The sequence below is a fragment of the Pocillopora verrucosa genome, chromosome 5, assembly GCF_036669915.1.
Source record: "Pocillopora verrucosa isolate sample1 chromosome 5, ASM3666991v2, whole genome shotgun sequence".
Classification (NCBI taxonomy): Eukaryota; Metazoa; Cnidaria; class Anthozoa; order Scleractinia; family Pocilloporidae; genus Pocillopora; species Pocillopora verrucosa.
Window position 1 is genome coordinate 18072383 of NC_089316.1, and position 12760 is coordinate 18085142.

The 12760-nt window shown below is 37.7% G+C and overlaps 3 protein-coding genes across 3 annotated transcripts in view; 2 read left to right on the forward strand and 1 right to left on the reverse strand.

Moving 5' to 3' along the window:
• The window catches only part of LOC131787159 (uromodulin-like), a 240513-nt gene that overhangs the window by 121594 nt on the left and 106159 nt on the right, over positions 1-12760 (reverse strand). The window lies entirely within an intron of this gene.
• The window catches only part of LOC131787130 (germinal-center associated nuclear protein), a 216280-nt gene that overhangs the window by 90736 nt on the left and 112784 nt on the right, over positions 1-12760 (forward strand). The window lies entirely within an intron of this gene.
• The window catches only part of LOC131799496 (leucine-rich repeat-containing protein 15-like), a 94425-nt gene that overhangs the window by 13948 nt on the left and 67717 nt on the right, over positions 1-12760 (forward strand). Inside the window, exons 6-7 of the mRNA XM_066167195.1 lie at positions 259-330; positions 7205-7276. Coding sequence (XP_066023292.1) covers positions 259-330; positions 7205-7276 — 144 coding nt within the window. The remainder of the gene's footprint in view (positions 1-258; positions 331-7204; positions 7277-12760) is intronic.

A 12760-nucleotide genomic window follows, 5' to 3' on the forward strand; every position in this document is an offset into this window, starting at 1 on the left:
TTCTGCGCTATGTCGTTCATCGCCAAGAGATCATAATCTATGCAACCATACACGTATTTAGCTGGAAAGTTGTTTATTTGACCACAGTTGATTCGTACTCCCATTTTTTCATCCTCGAAGCGAAAAATTCGTGCGAAGGCGAAAGATAGACTTTGGAAAGAAATAAAAGCGGTTTATAATCTCTTAATACAAGTATCTGTCGTGAGTATTGAAAACCGTATGTATTTAACACAGATGTATCAATTTTTTTTCTGACAGGGACTTGAGTAACAACCAGCTGAACGACTTGTCACAAGACATTTTCAGCAACAATACTCACCTGGCTTGGCTGTAAGCTACGATTACACAAATCTATATTGTGTGCAGTTCAATTTAAAAGGGCAGTGATATCCATACAGGGACTGGCAATGATATGTCGATAATAAATAATATTCGTTATCAGCCGCTTTGAAAAGCATGTGTATTCAGCACAGTAATAACTCTCACCTGGGGTGGCTGTAAGCTAAGATTCGTTTCCTCATTGCATTGACTAATTAACAGCCTCATAAATTCGCATTACAAACTGCGCCTGTTTAACCGGTACGTAGCAATATCGTAACTGAGGACTTGGGTTACAACCGACGAAGAGATTGACTACAGAAAGTTCGCAGGAACAATAAACAACTTTGATTGTTAACTAGACCTTTTCCTTAATCTCCTGGGCGAAGTTGTTCAAAACTGGGTAAAGATAACCCATGATTAGTTTGAAACTGATTTCAGATCTGAAAGTTTTAAAACAAAATTCAATCGAATTCTTTTTGTCAAGAATGTGGTGATTGGATGCTCTAAAAGCGATATAGAAAATTATCCCAAAAAGGCTTTTGAATGAAGGAATAAAGAAATCCGGATTAAAATGTAACCTTAGGTTAGCGCTAATGGGGCTTCAAACAACTGGGTCCTAATGAATAAAAGCATATTTTATCAGCATTATAACCCGTTCACGTTAAACCTGGTTGGAACAATTTCTTCGTGTGTAGTTCGGTAAACAACCACTGAGCTGCATAGCTTTCCGATAGACATACTTTCGGCTCAGAGAACTGGAGGCCGGGATGTAAAAATGTAAGAGATTGTTAAATCTTAAAAATAGTCAGTTTTTTTCAAAGAATGACAAATTTCTAAACCCTTAAGCGGGTCGATGTTGCTATTAACAGCACGCTCCCATTGCTGATTTATTGATGTATTCCTTCCAAACTGGGGTAAAAACAGGAGTCTAACTTCCAGAAAGCATCAAAATAGTTGCAGATGTCAAAGAAAAGCTAGATATCTGGCAATAAAACTGGGCTCGCTCTAAATTTTTACTTTCTATTATTTTTTCCTTTTATAAGCTTTTAAGTATATTATATCATGCAACGATTTTATGTTGTGTGTTGCTATCTACTCCGTAGATAGTGATAATTTTGATACTCTGCAGCGCGAAAGCCAGATAGTTGTCTTCGATTTTAATGTAATATGTTCGATCCATAGAAGTTCTGCCGAAGACTTATAGACAATTTTTAGGCGCGGGATTTCCAGTAATCTTTTTCTTTTCACGGATGACTGAGTGTCATTCTTGGTCTAGTATGTTCGACTCTGGGCTGCTCTTTGGGGAGAATTTTGACTCGCGTCCAAGCCGACCGTGTCGTAATGGTCTCCGAGTTTCGCAGAAGTTCCTACCGCGGGTTCGCAGGACTTTAGAAATGCTGGTCATTTAAAATTCTCGCTAGAGAGTTACAGAGCGGAGCCTAAACTCCCGTAAAATACTTCTCTCTCATAAAGAGCTTGGGCCACCTGTACCTGAGTTTCACTCGGCGAGCGCAGACGTCAATTGTACTCTGCATCACAGTTTTCATTCTCACATTATTGATAGCTTTTTTTAACAAATTCATCATCCTTGCCAGTTTTTTCTCAGAGAAAAAAAATTACCAAAGGAAAAAAAAAAAGAAAGAAGCTCAAGTGCGTATTTTCTACATCCAAAGAAAACTTGATTAACAATTGGATTAGAAAATATTCTTTTAAAGATGATTTGGTTCAGAGAAATTTTGTTGTTTGTTACATGCATTACCGAAGAAAACACAGTGTAAAGAAAGCAATGCTACGATAGTTTTTTTTTATTTTTTTACAGCTACACTGGTTAATTTCACTATTCACAAGTTTTCCGGTGATAAGTTTCCATAAGAACAGAGAAATGCAGCATGATGCATGATGAAAGCAATTTACTGAAAAACTAGGCAATAACGTGACGTTGCACAGCATATATGTGCATCTTGCTACAATTCAACGCAGAGTTAGGTCAAACGAAGAGAGCTGAAATCTATATTTTACTCGTTGCTCGATGTGATAATAAGTGTGAGAAAGATCATGGAAGAGTAATATTTTTAACGAATCAATCCTTCCTGAATATTTCATGTAGCTAAGAGGAACATGAAGACTTAGTTACAATATTATCTTTCGAAGCTCTCAATAAAGCCGTCTTGAGATGTAAATATCGTTCTCTTTAACCATCAGAATCAAGCAACAGATCGAGCTACTGCTGCGTTGATATAGATGTTACGACCATTTAATTTCGAGGGGAAGTTTTTCATCGAGCACACCTCGCCGGCGAAAGGCACCAAGAATCTAACACCGGCTTTTTGACTTTTTTTTCTCTTTAATAACTCGGTTCTCCAGTGGACGAAATAGTGCACAAAAATTATTTTAAATAATTTATTCCTGCAACGATGAAATACTTTCGAGCTCAAATCCCGAATGGTATTTACTTGTCAAGACAACTTTATTGATAGAATCGGAGAATAGCAAGTCTCCTAATGGTAAAAAACTGAGGAAATTCGGAGTTTGAGAGGCTAATCAGAGCACTCCTTCAGAGTTTTGCAGTGTGTCAGTAAATACCTTTTACGAATTCTGAAAACTATTGAATTTAGCTACTGCTGATTATGTTTCCAATAAATGTATAGAAAGTTTTATACAAAGAAAAGTGAACGATGTGATTTAAAACAATATGAAAGTAGCCTCAAACGAAAACTTTATGACAAAAACTTTCTCTAATCCCGTTGTGAACTACTTTAGATTGGCGATTTTTTCACAAACTTAAGTTTCTTACGTAAACGAGCCTAAACGTGGAACTTGAGAAAAGAGAACAAAACCCTCGGTTAAATGCCAAAACATATTCAGGACCGAAGAGGCACAAAACTTGTCTGAAAATGAATCATATCCAGTCTTGAGCGTGACAAAGTGTGGTGGTTTGCTTAACCTTCAATGATTTGCGAAGTAGGAATATGTTTCTCACTTAGTTTTAGCCTCACCCTACTACCGAAACGTACTCGCAGTATATACGAAAAAATTGATATAGCACAATATAACAATACCACCCTACAACAAATCAACGTCGCCCGGCTCAGGAAGTGGTCTACACAACATGTCAGTTTGTATGGTAAAGCCTAATGTATTATAACAATCAGGGGTTATTGGAAGATACGGAGGGAGTTGGGAGGAATTTTAAAGTGTTCAGTTGTTTTTAATACTTGGAATAAAAACCCTCAAAGTCATTCTGTTCTACAGTATAGCTCGTTTTCTTATCGCAACTAAAAAGGAGGCATCGCTTTATTGACGCTAAAAGTCTGTTTGCAAGCATTTTATGTGTTTCCTGACCTTCCTTAATTGGTGTAACCTACTAAATACCGCCTTTAAATGATTTTTTGTTCGAATGGATTACCATCAGACATATTTAGCAAAAACACCTTGCTATCGCACTTGTAAGTTTATATCCTTCTTTATTTATTCAAAAGACGCTTTAAATCCAAATCTACCGAACAGACAATTAATGCCTGATCTTCAAATGATCGATTTGTCCTCTTTCCTCTAATGCACAATACCTTTGGACCCACCTCACCCTTGTTTTGACCTCTGCTCAACACTATGTGCTACTTCTCGTCTCCCTAAATGTTAATTTTTCTTCATAAAATGACCAGCCCTAGAAATAAACCTTTTTAGCTGTGTGGTGACGTAGTTAGAAATGGGTAGACAAGGATTCGAAATGGATGCTCAAGTATGTACCGCAGACGACATTTTATACACAAAATTCCTCCTTCTCTCGCCGAAATTTTCATATTCACGGACGAATCAGCACTCCTTTGATTGCGATAATATGCAAATAGGCCACTACTGAGGAGGAGTCTTTTTAAAAAAATAATCGAGATTGTTAAAACAAACTTACTAGCACACGATCCTTAAAGTTCACTTGAAAAAATATATGAAGCCGGCACAAAAGGGAGGCAAATATCTTACGAAAAGGAGGCTCAAGGATTTTGTGACTTAAGCTTAGAATGAAACCATATTTTGTCCATAACTGTAAATTTGGTTTTGTTTGACGTAAACATATTCGAAAACTTTGGTGACTGATCAAAGCTCTCAAACTACTGAATGACCGAAATTTGAAATTTCTCAAAAAATTCAACAAATTGAGAGAGCCTACACAATCCAAATTATCATATGTCAATGAGGAAAGGCAAAGTGATCCCAGAGTGATTTAAAAATCTCGTGTCTAGAGTTCGGTGATGCTTAACGCTGGTCTCAGAGTACGGAGCCATTGGCGTTGACGCATAAAATTGAGGTCGACTGCTAGTCACGATTCCCAAATAACTACATGACTTAAAGTTGGAAATTTACCGAAAATTTAAGGAAACCGAGAAAGCCCATACATTCCAAACTATCATATCTTGATAAGAAGCTTCTGCACTCTCTCGAAGCCACTTCTAGCGTTCGGTTTACACTGACTCAGAATGCAAGTACTGAGAAATTCCGTGATACTACGCGGGATGTTTTGTATGCGTTTCAATTGCCAAAAAAGAAAAAAAATAGAAAAGAAAGAAAATAGAAGAAAAGGATTAAAAATTACATCGAAACAGATTGGTAGGGGTACCAATTGTTCGAGTTCAATTCTTTTCTCTTTAGAAATTCTTCATAGCAAACAACTATTTAGCGAAGTGGAGTTATCAAGTTAGCAATCATGAAATAGTAATCCTGATGGTGATTTGTTATAGGAAACAAAACCGGGCATTGGGAGAACGCTTTTCTCCCTGATGATACCCATTATTTTCCGGCGCTTTAATTAAGGTTGTTTCCGTTGTGTCCTTTTTCCAAGTTTTTTGGGTGTAAAATATTTCTCAAATTTGTTAGGAGTGGCAGAAATACTTAGTGGATGAGGAGTGTGTACAGCATTGAATCAAAGAAATTGTTTCTTTTCAGAGAGATTTTGAGGTTATAAATATAAAGAATGTAAAGAAAGTTTTATGTGGTAATATAAAATGGAATATGAAAGTAGCCTCATACAAAAACTTTTAACAAAAACTTTTCTCTGAAATCAGTTGTGAACGATTTTGCATTGGCAATTTTCCCCAACAAATTGAAGTTGACTACTTATAGAAGCCTTTCACGTGAAACGTGAAGAAAGGAAAAAAATGCCTTGGATAAAATCCAATACAAATCCACGACCAAAAGGCACAAAAATGAAAATAAAGAATATAGAGTCTTGAGCGTGACAAAGGATCGTGGTTTGCCCAACTTTCAATGATTTGCGGTGCTAGAACATGTTTCATTTTTCTCTTGGTTTTAGCCTTACCCTACCAACGAAACATACTCGTAGTATATACGACACCGGTGAGATAATATAGCACGAAGAGGTGATTTTAACGGCTATTACCCTGCAACGGCTAAAAGCGCAAATCTCGCGTGCGTTGCTCCGGGATAGCTAAGCATCACTTTGCCGTCGTATATAAACCATTTGGGATGTTGAGAGAACGCGAAAACAATTTATAAACAATAACGTGCTTGTGAAGAATTCTTCATGATAGTCTGTACGGAAAGCTTTTAAAGTTAGCAAGCCTAGAAAGCAGCTTTAAATAATTCTTTAATAACATTACTAGACCACATCACGTCTGAAGGCGGAGATATCGAAAGACAAAAACATCGAGCCGTGTGTCGTGTGTACTGATTCAAACGTTGTCCAACTATTTTTTTTACTCGCGGTACACTATTTTCCTTCAACAAGTCTTGTTTAAGTTGTCTCAGCTTGGATTAAAGTTGCCATGGAGTCGTTGTTATAGTTTACAAAAGTGTAATGTTGAAATCGCGGGCAGCGAACGGAATTGCCAAAAATCTTGAGTGCACATCTACTTTCCAAGGGTTTTTTTTTTCATACATCACGTAGAGAAGATTCTCAGAAATATCTAAAGGAAAATGCATCTAGTATGCCGGTGCAATTTTCTTGAAGCAAGAACATGGCAAGTTTTTCCCTGATCTTGGCGAGTAGTTTGGGGAGCTTTAGTGGAGAGTTTCTGAAAGTCTTTCACTTTAAAACGCCTCAAAGGAGCAATCGGTGACATTGATAGTGTTATGTGTGCTGAAAAATTTTGCCTGCTACAGTTCGCGAGACACTGACAAATTTGTACACAGTTTGTCACTTCATTCATGACCAACAGTGTAACCAAATTCGATAGGTATCCGATTTGATGATAACGAATGCTGTTTTATCAGCCTGAGAATAAACTTACATTTTCTCGCTCATGAAAGTATCTTAAACCCATCGGTGGACGTTAAATAGGAACTGGTCTTAAAACTGGATGATAAACGGTTATAAACAAAATACGAGTGTGTTTTTTTAATTTCTGCTCCCGCTTTCCGCCCTCAAATAGATCCCTCTCACTGTTCTCTCGGACTCCCTGCCCCCTGTCCCCCCTGTCCCCCCTGTCCCCCCTGTCCCCCCTGTCCCCCCTGTCCCCCCTGTCCCCCCTGTCCCCCATGTTCCACTTGTCTCCATCCGCTAAAGCCAAAACCTAAGTAAAAACTGACAACCCTATAGATGAAGGTCTTACCTCAGTTCGAAGAGACTGCCTCTGCGCATGTTGAAAAGTTAAATTTCCCTTATGGAAACTCAGATTGTGCTGTGTGTCAAACAGTCGTAACACCAGATAATTTTCCCTATTTTTCTCTGCCAAAGTCTGTCAATTCCAGACATTCTCTATTATTAGTTCAATATTTTCCTCTTTCAAACTTCTTTTGATATCTTGTATATTTTAGGCCCTTATATCAGAGCATGCTAAAAGAACTAACAAGTTTTTTTCGAGCCTCTTATTCTCTGAACTTTGTCGTCGTATACCATGCAATTGAAAATGTATAAACTTATTTTTGATAGGCAGTTGAACAACAACCAGCTGAGGAATTTACCATCAGGCATTTTCAGCAACAATACCCAGCTGTACCTGCTGTAAGTTTCTTAATATTGGTGTGAGAGGAACGCATAGAATCCAACCTTCAAAGTAGACATTTGAATGCGTGGGTGATATCGCATATTCAATATGCGAAAAAACGTTTCAAGAACTTTTTCTAGTATGGGTCATATCTAAATAAAGCTTCATTAACACCTGGACTAGAAAAAGTTCTTTGAAACGTCTATTGGTTTAGGAAAATCAGTTCGCTAAATAGGTTATCAAAGAAAAATTTGTAAATTTGTACGATTTCCCCCTTCATTTTTAACCAGTCTAGTTATCAAGTAAAGAACATTCTATGCAGTCCAGTGTTCAGATATGTGTTTCCTCTGATCTCTCTCCTTTGCACAAAGGGATGAAGAAAAAAGAAAAAAAAAAGAACAAAACAAGAACAAAAAACAATCAGCCTTGTGACACCTGTAGCCTGGTCAAAAAGTGAGAGCCAATTTTAAATGCGCGTGTCAAAACACTTGAAGTGCAACAACTGAAATTGAGAATTTAAAAATGTGTCACGCACACTTAATTTCTCTTCAAGCGTCTATGAAAAAATACTGCGGTATACCCTAAATTTACAAATGTTAATCTTAAAAAAATTATTGGTAGGCCAGGAGGGAGTACCAATCCAATTGACCAGTTATTCCTAAATAAAGACCCAACATTCGAGCGTCTCTGAATCATCTTACCTCAAGCTCAGTGGAGTAACAAAATACCACTGGTAAACACCTCAATATATCACGGTGGTAGATGACTCACTAGCTCCTGCGGATTTGAAAAGTTTTTAATAGAGATATCCAGTTCCCTATAACCGTAATTGAATTTAACTACTGCTGGTTATATTTCTAATAAAGTGGATACAGGAACACGGGCAATATGAGACCTGTGAGGAAACTTCGTTTCTTGAAAAATGATATTCCATGCGGGAATATGTCTAAACAGAACAAGAAACTTCCTAAATCATAGTTGCGCTCGATGAGGTATATTTGAACTAAACCAACTGAACCCAGAAATTTGTTTGCGATCATAAAATAACAATTCTGATAATAATTTGTGAGAGGAAACAAAACCAGGCAAAGGGAAAAAGTTTTTCTCACGGCTGATATCCATTATTTTTAAGCGCACAAATTATGGTTGCTTCCATTGTGTACTTTTTCCAAACCTTTTGGGGGAAAATATTTTTAAAATCTGTGAGGGGTGGCAGGAATATTGAGTGGATGAGAAGAGTGTACAACATTAGACCAGAGAAATTGTTTCTTTTTAACTTATTTTGTTTACTCGCGCCACACTATTTTCCTTTCACAAAATTTATTTAAGTTGTCTCAGCTTGAATTAAAATTGCCTTGAAGTCGTCGTTAAATTTACAAAAGTGTTTTACTTGGCAAAAATTATCAAGTGAAAGTTGAAATCGCGGACAGCAAATAGAATTGTTATAGATCTTGAGTACGCATTTACATGTGAAGGGTTTTTTTTTACTTATCATGTACATAAGATTCTCAGAAATATGTAAAGGAAATTGCATTTAGTTTGTCGGTACAATTTTCTTGAATCAAGAACATAGCAAGTTTTTCCCTTCTTGGCGAGTAGTTTGAGGAGCTCTAGTCTAGGCTTTCTAAAGGTATTTGACTTTAAAACACCTAAACCGGAGCAATCTTGTTGTAAAACTGAATTTAAAATTAAGTGATCCCGAGTTATAAACCTCAGCGCTCGGTCATGTTTAACGCAGGTCTCAGAGTACGGATCCATGGATGTTGACACTTAAAAAGAAATTGCAAGAGCACGAATGGCGGTCACGATTCTTAAATAACTATATGACCTGCAGTTGGAAATTTACTTATTTATCGATGCATTCCATTTAAACTGGCGTAAAAACAGGAGTCTAACTACTAGAAGGCATCAAAATGGTTGCAGATGTCAAAGAAAAGCTAGATATATGGCGATACAGCAGGACTTGCTCTAAAAGTTTAATATCTATTATTTTTCCCTTTATAATCTTTTAAGTATGTTATATCATGCAACGATTTTATGTTGTGTGTTGATATTTACTCCGTAGATAGCGATAATTTTTCGATACTCTACAGCGCGAAAGCCAGATAGTTGTGTTTAAGCTTATCGAAGACTTATAGACACTTTATAAGCGCAGGAATTCCACCACTCTTTTTCTTTCCACGGGTGACTGAGTGTCATTATTGGTCAAGTATGTTCGACTAGGGGCTGGTCTTTGGGTAGAGATTTGACTTGCGTCCAGGCCTACCGTGTTGTAACTGTCTCCGGGTTTCACAAGAACTTCTTACCGCGGGTTTGCTGGACTTTAAAAAAGGCTGGTCATTTAAAATTCTCTCTGGAGAGTTACAGAGAGAGCCTAAACATCCGTAAGAAGCTTCTGTCTCATAGAGAGCTTGGGCCACGTGTACCTGAATTTCACTCGGCGAGTGTAGTCGTCAATTGTACTCTGCATCACAGTTTTCGTTCTTACATCATTGATAGCTTTTTTACCAGATTGACTATCTTTGCCAGTATTTCTCTGAGAAAAAAAGAGAAAAAAAAAAAGGAAGCTTAAATGCGTATTTTCTACATTACATTATCAATGAAAAGCACAGTGTAAAGAAGGAAATGCTGAGATCGTTTTCCTTCACACCATCTCTTTTTTCTTGTCTAGGCCCTTTACTAAGTCGGCTACACTGGTTAATTTCACAATTCACAAGTCTTTTGGTGATAAGTATCCATAAGAACAGAGAAATGCCGCAAGATGCATCTTTAAAAGAAAGCAGTTTCCTGAAAAACTAGACAATAACGTGACGTTACACAGCATATATATGTGCCGTGCATCAATTCAACGCAGAGTCAGGTCGAACGAAGAGAGCTGAAATCTATATTTTGCTCTATGTGGTAATAAGTGTCAGAAAGATCATGGAAGAGTTATATTTTTAACGAATCAATCTTTCCTGAATATTTCATGCAGCTAAGAGGAACATGAACCCTTAGTTACAACATTAGTTTTCGAAGCTCTCAATAAAGCCGTCTTGAGATGTAAACATCGTTCGCTTTAACCATCAGAGTCAAGCAACAAAGGTATTTCCAGATCGAACTGCTGTTGCGTTGATATAGATGTTACGACCAGTTAATGTCGAGGGGAACTTTTCATCGAGCACACCACGCCCGGCGAAAGGCATCAAGAATCTAACGTTATCTTTTTCACTCTTTTTTCTTTAATGGCTTGGTTCTCCAGTAGACGATATAGTACACAACGATTACAATACTTTCGAGTGAATATCCCGAACGGTATTTATTTGTCGAGACAACTCTATTGATGGAATCGAAAAATAATGCCGAAACTAATTATAAGTCTTCTTGTCTTGAAAAAAATACGAATGTACATAAAATACAAGAGCTCTTTTCAACGAACAATTCTTCGTTTTTATCATGTAAAAACGTTATCTTTGGCCCGTCAAAAGCGAGCGCGTCAGACCAAAATATCTAGCGTACATTTTCACGGAGTTCGGTCTTTTTCTTGCTGTACTCTTACTGTACTCCTACTCTTGGGACAAAACTCGACGTGTTTGGTCTCTACTTCTGTTTTGATTCATTTAAATATATCAATTTTAACTTAAAAATTACCCTACCTTTATTGTTAAGTGAGCAAACCTCCGTTTTAGGTAAATTTTTTGAGTTTATTTTTCCCTCTAGAGTGCTAAATAAACAAACCGCTGTTTACAAAGATACCAGCTCTGTCGACGTGTTTTTAGCTGAAATTGGCCTGTCGCCTATATTTTTCTTTAATTTACAATCTATCCGACTGGCATAATTTTAGAGTAAATTACATGTAACTATAAATGTTGTTGTAAATACGTGAGTGAGAGCTAAATAAAACCTTCGCACACATAAAATATTCGAAACATGTCAGTTGTCGCAAGAAAATACTCGCTTGTGCATGAACCTCGTGTATACATTCGGTGTTATGCTCGGTTGCTTTTAATAGATTTCTACCACTGTCACTGTAATTAAAATAGCATGTTTGTGTAGTCCACCTGTTTGGAAACAACCGACTGGAAGAAATTACACCGTTAGTTACTGGCGTAAAATCTTACATATAAACACAGCTGACTGGAAGAAGTTATGCCGTTTGACGACATTTGACCTGACTCACTTTGGTCCCTGGAAAATTTTCTACTGATACAGCTTGCAAGAGACCGACAAATTTGTTGAGTTTTCATGACATCGCATCTATGACCTTTGACGTAATAAAGAAACGAATAGGAAATTTTCTTTCTGTGTGGGCATTAAATGGTTGGTTCTGGGTTCGGCTTCTCAAAGGTTGCGATTTCCATATCTGCTCCCGCTTCCTGCCGTCTCCAGCCCCCTGTTCTCCCTGGCGCTCACCCCACTCCACTAATGTAGAACAAATAATTTGGGGCGACCAAAAGATTTGATCCGGTAAATTGGCCGCACAAAAGCTGAGAAGGGATAACGATTTACGCCTTTACTACGGCTTAAAACTTCATAGGTATGGGGTGTAATTACCATCAAAAATAAATGTTTAATTATGATATCCACAATTTCAGTTATGACATTGAGATTTGCAATTGTGCTATTCCAATGTGACGCCTTAATATGCTATTTGGTCCTTGTGTTATGACATTATGCTATCACATTTGACTATTATGCTTTTACAATGTGCTGATTTGTCACTGTACCTTGGCGTTCGGCTGTTACACTTTGCTATTTTGCCATTGTATTCTAGTATTCTTCAATTTTGACATAGGGAATAGCAGTTTTTCTGTTGTGATTTGTCATTTTCATAGCGTGCGTTTCGTTATGGTGTTTTGTCAAGGTAACATGCAGTTCGGCATAACACTCAGAAACGAGTTTCGGACAAGATAAATTATTTCCTGCCAAAATTATAATTATGTTAATTTATTTCTTCTCCGTTGCCCTGTCTTGGTTGGAAACATGGCGGCTTTTCGCGAAAGAGCGGTGAATTTATAATTATTAGAAGAGGCGACCCGTGTTAATAGGGAACACACATCCCAGGGTCCCGAAAATGGTCCTCCAAGGTACGGTGCAGTAGCCAGTGCAGTGAACGGACGGAAAACCGACGGACATGTACTGGAAAATTATCGAAATTTGTTTCAGCCGTACACGGCTCGCGCAAGGTCAAACAGTTTCTCAAGCAGCAGCAGACAGCAGTCAGCGTCGTCAGCTCCAACTACTAAATGAAGGAAACGGAACACAACAGAAGTCGGAAAACAACAGAAGTGTTCTTCAAACGAGATACATGGACCCACCATGTACTGCATGTAAGCAATATAAGCATGTAAGCGCTGGTCACGGCTGCACGCGTTTAGAGTTCGCCTCGGCAATTTCAACGAAAATCTCCGCTCCAGTCTTCTCCACAAGCCACATCCCACGATAAATGATTTCTGGAACGTATGTGCACCCCTTCTGTTCGTATGTAGTCCGTTTAGAGCTCCATTTTGGAGTAATTTTCA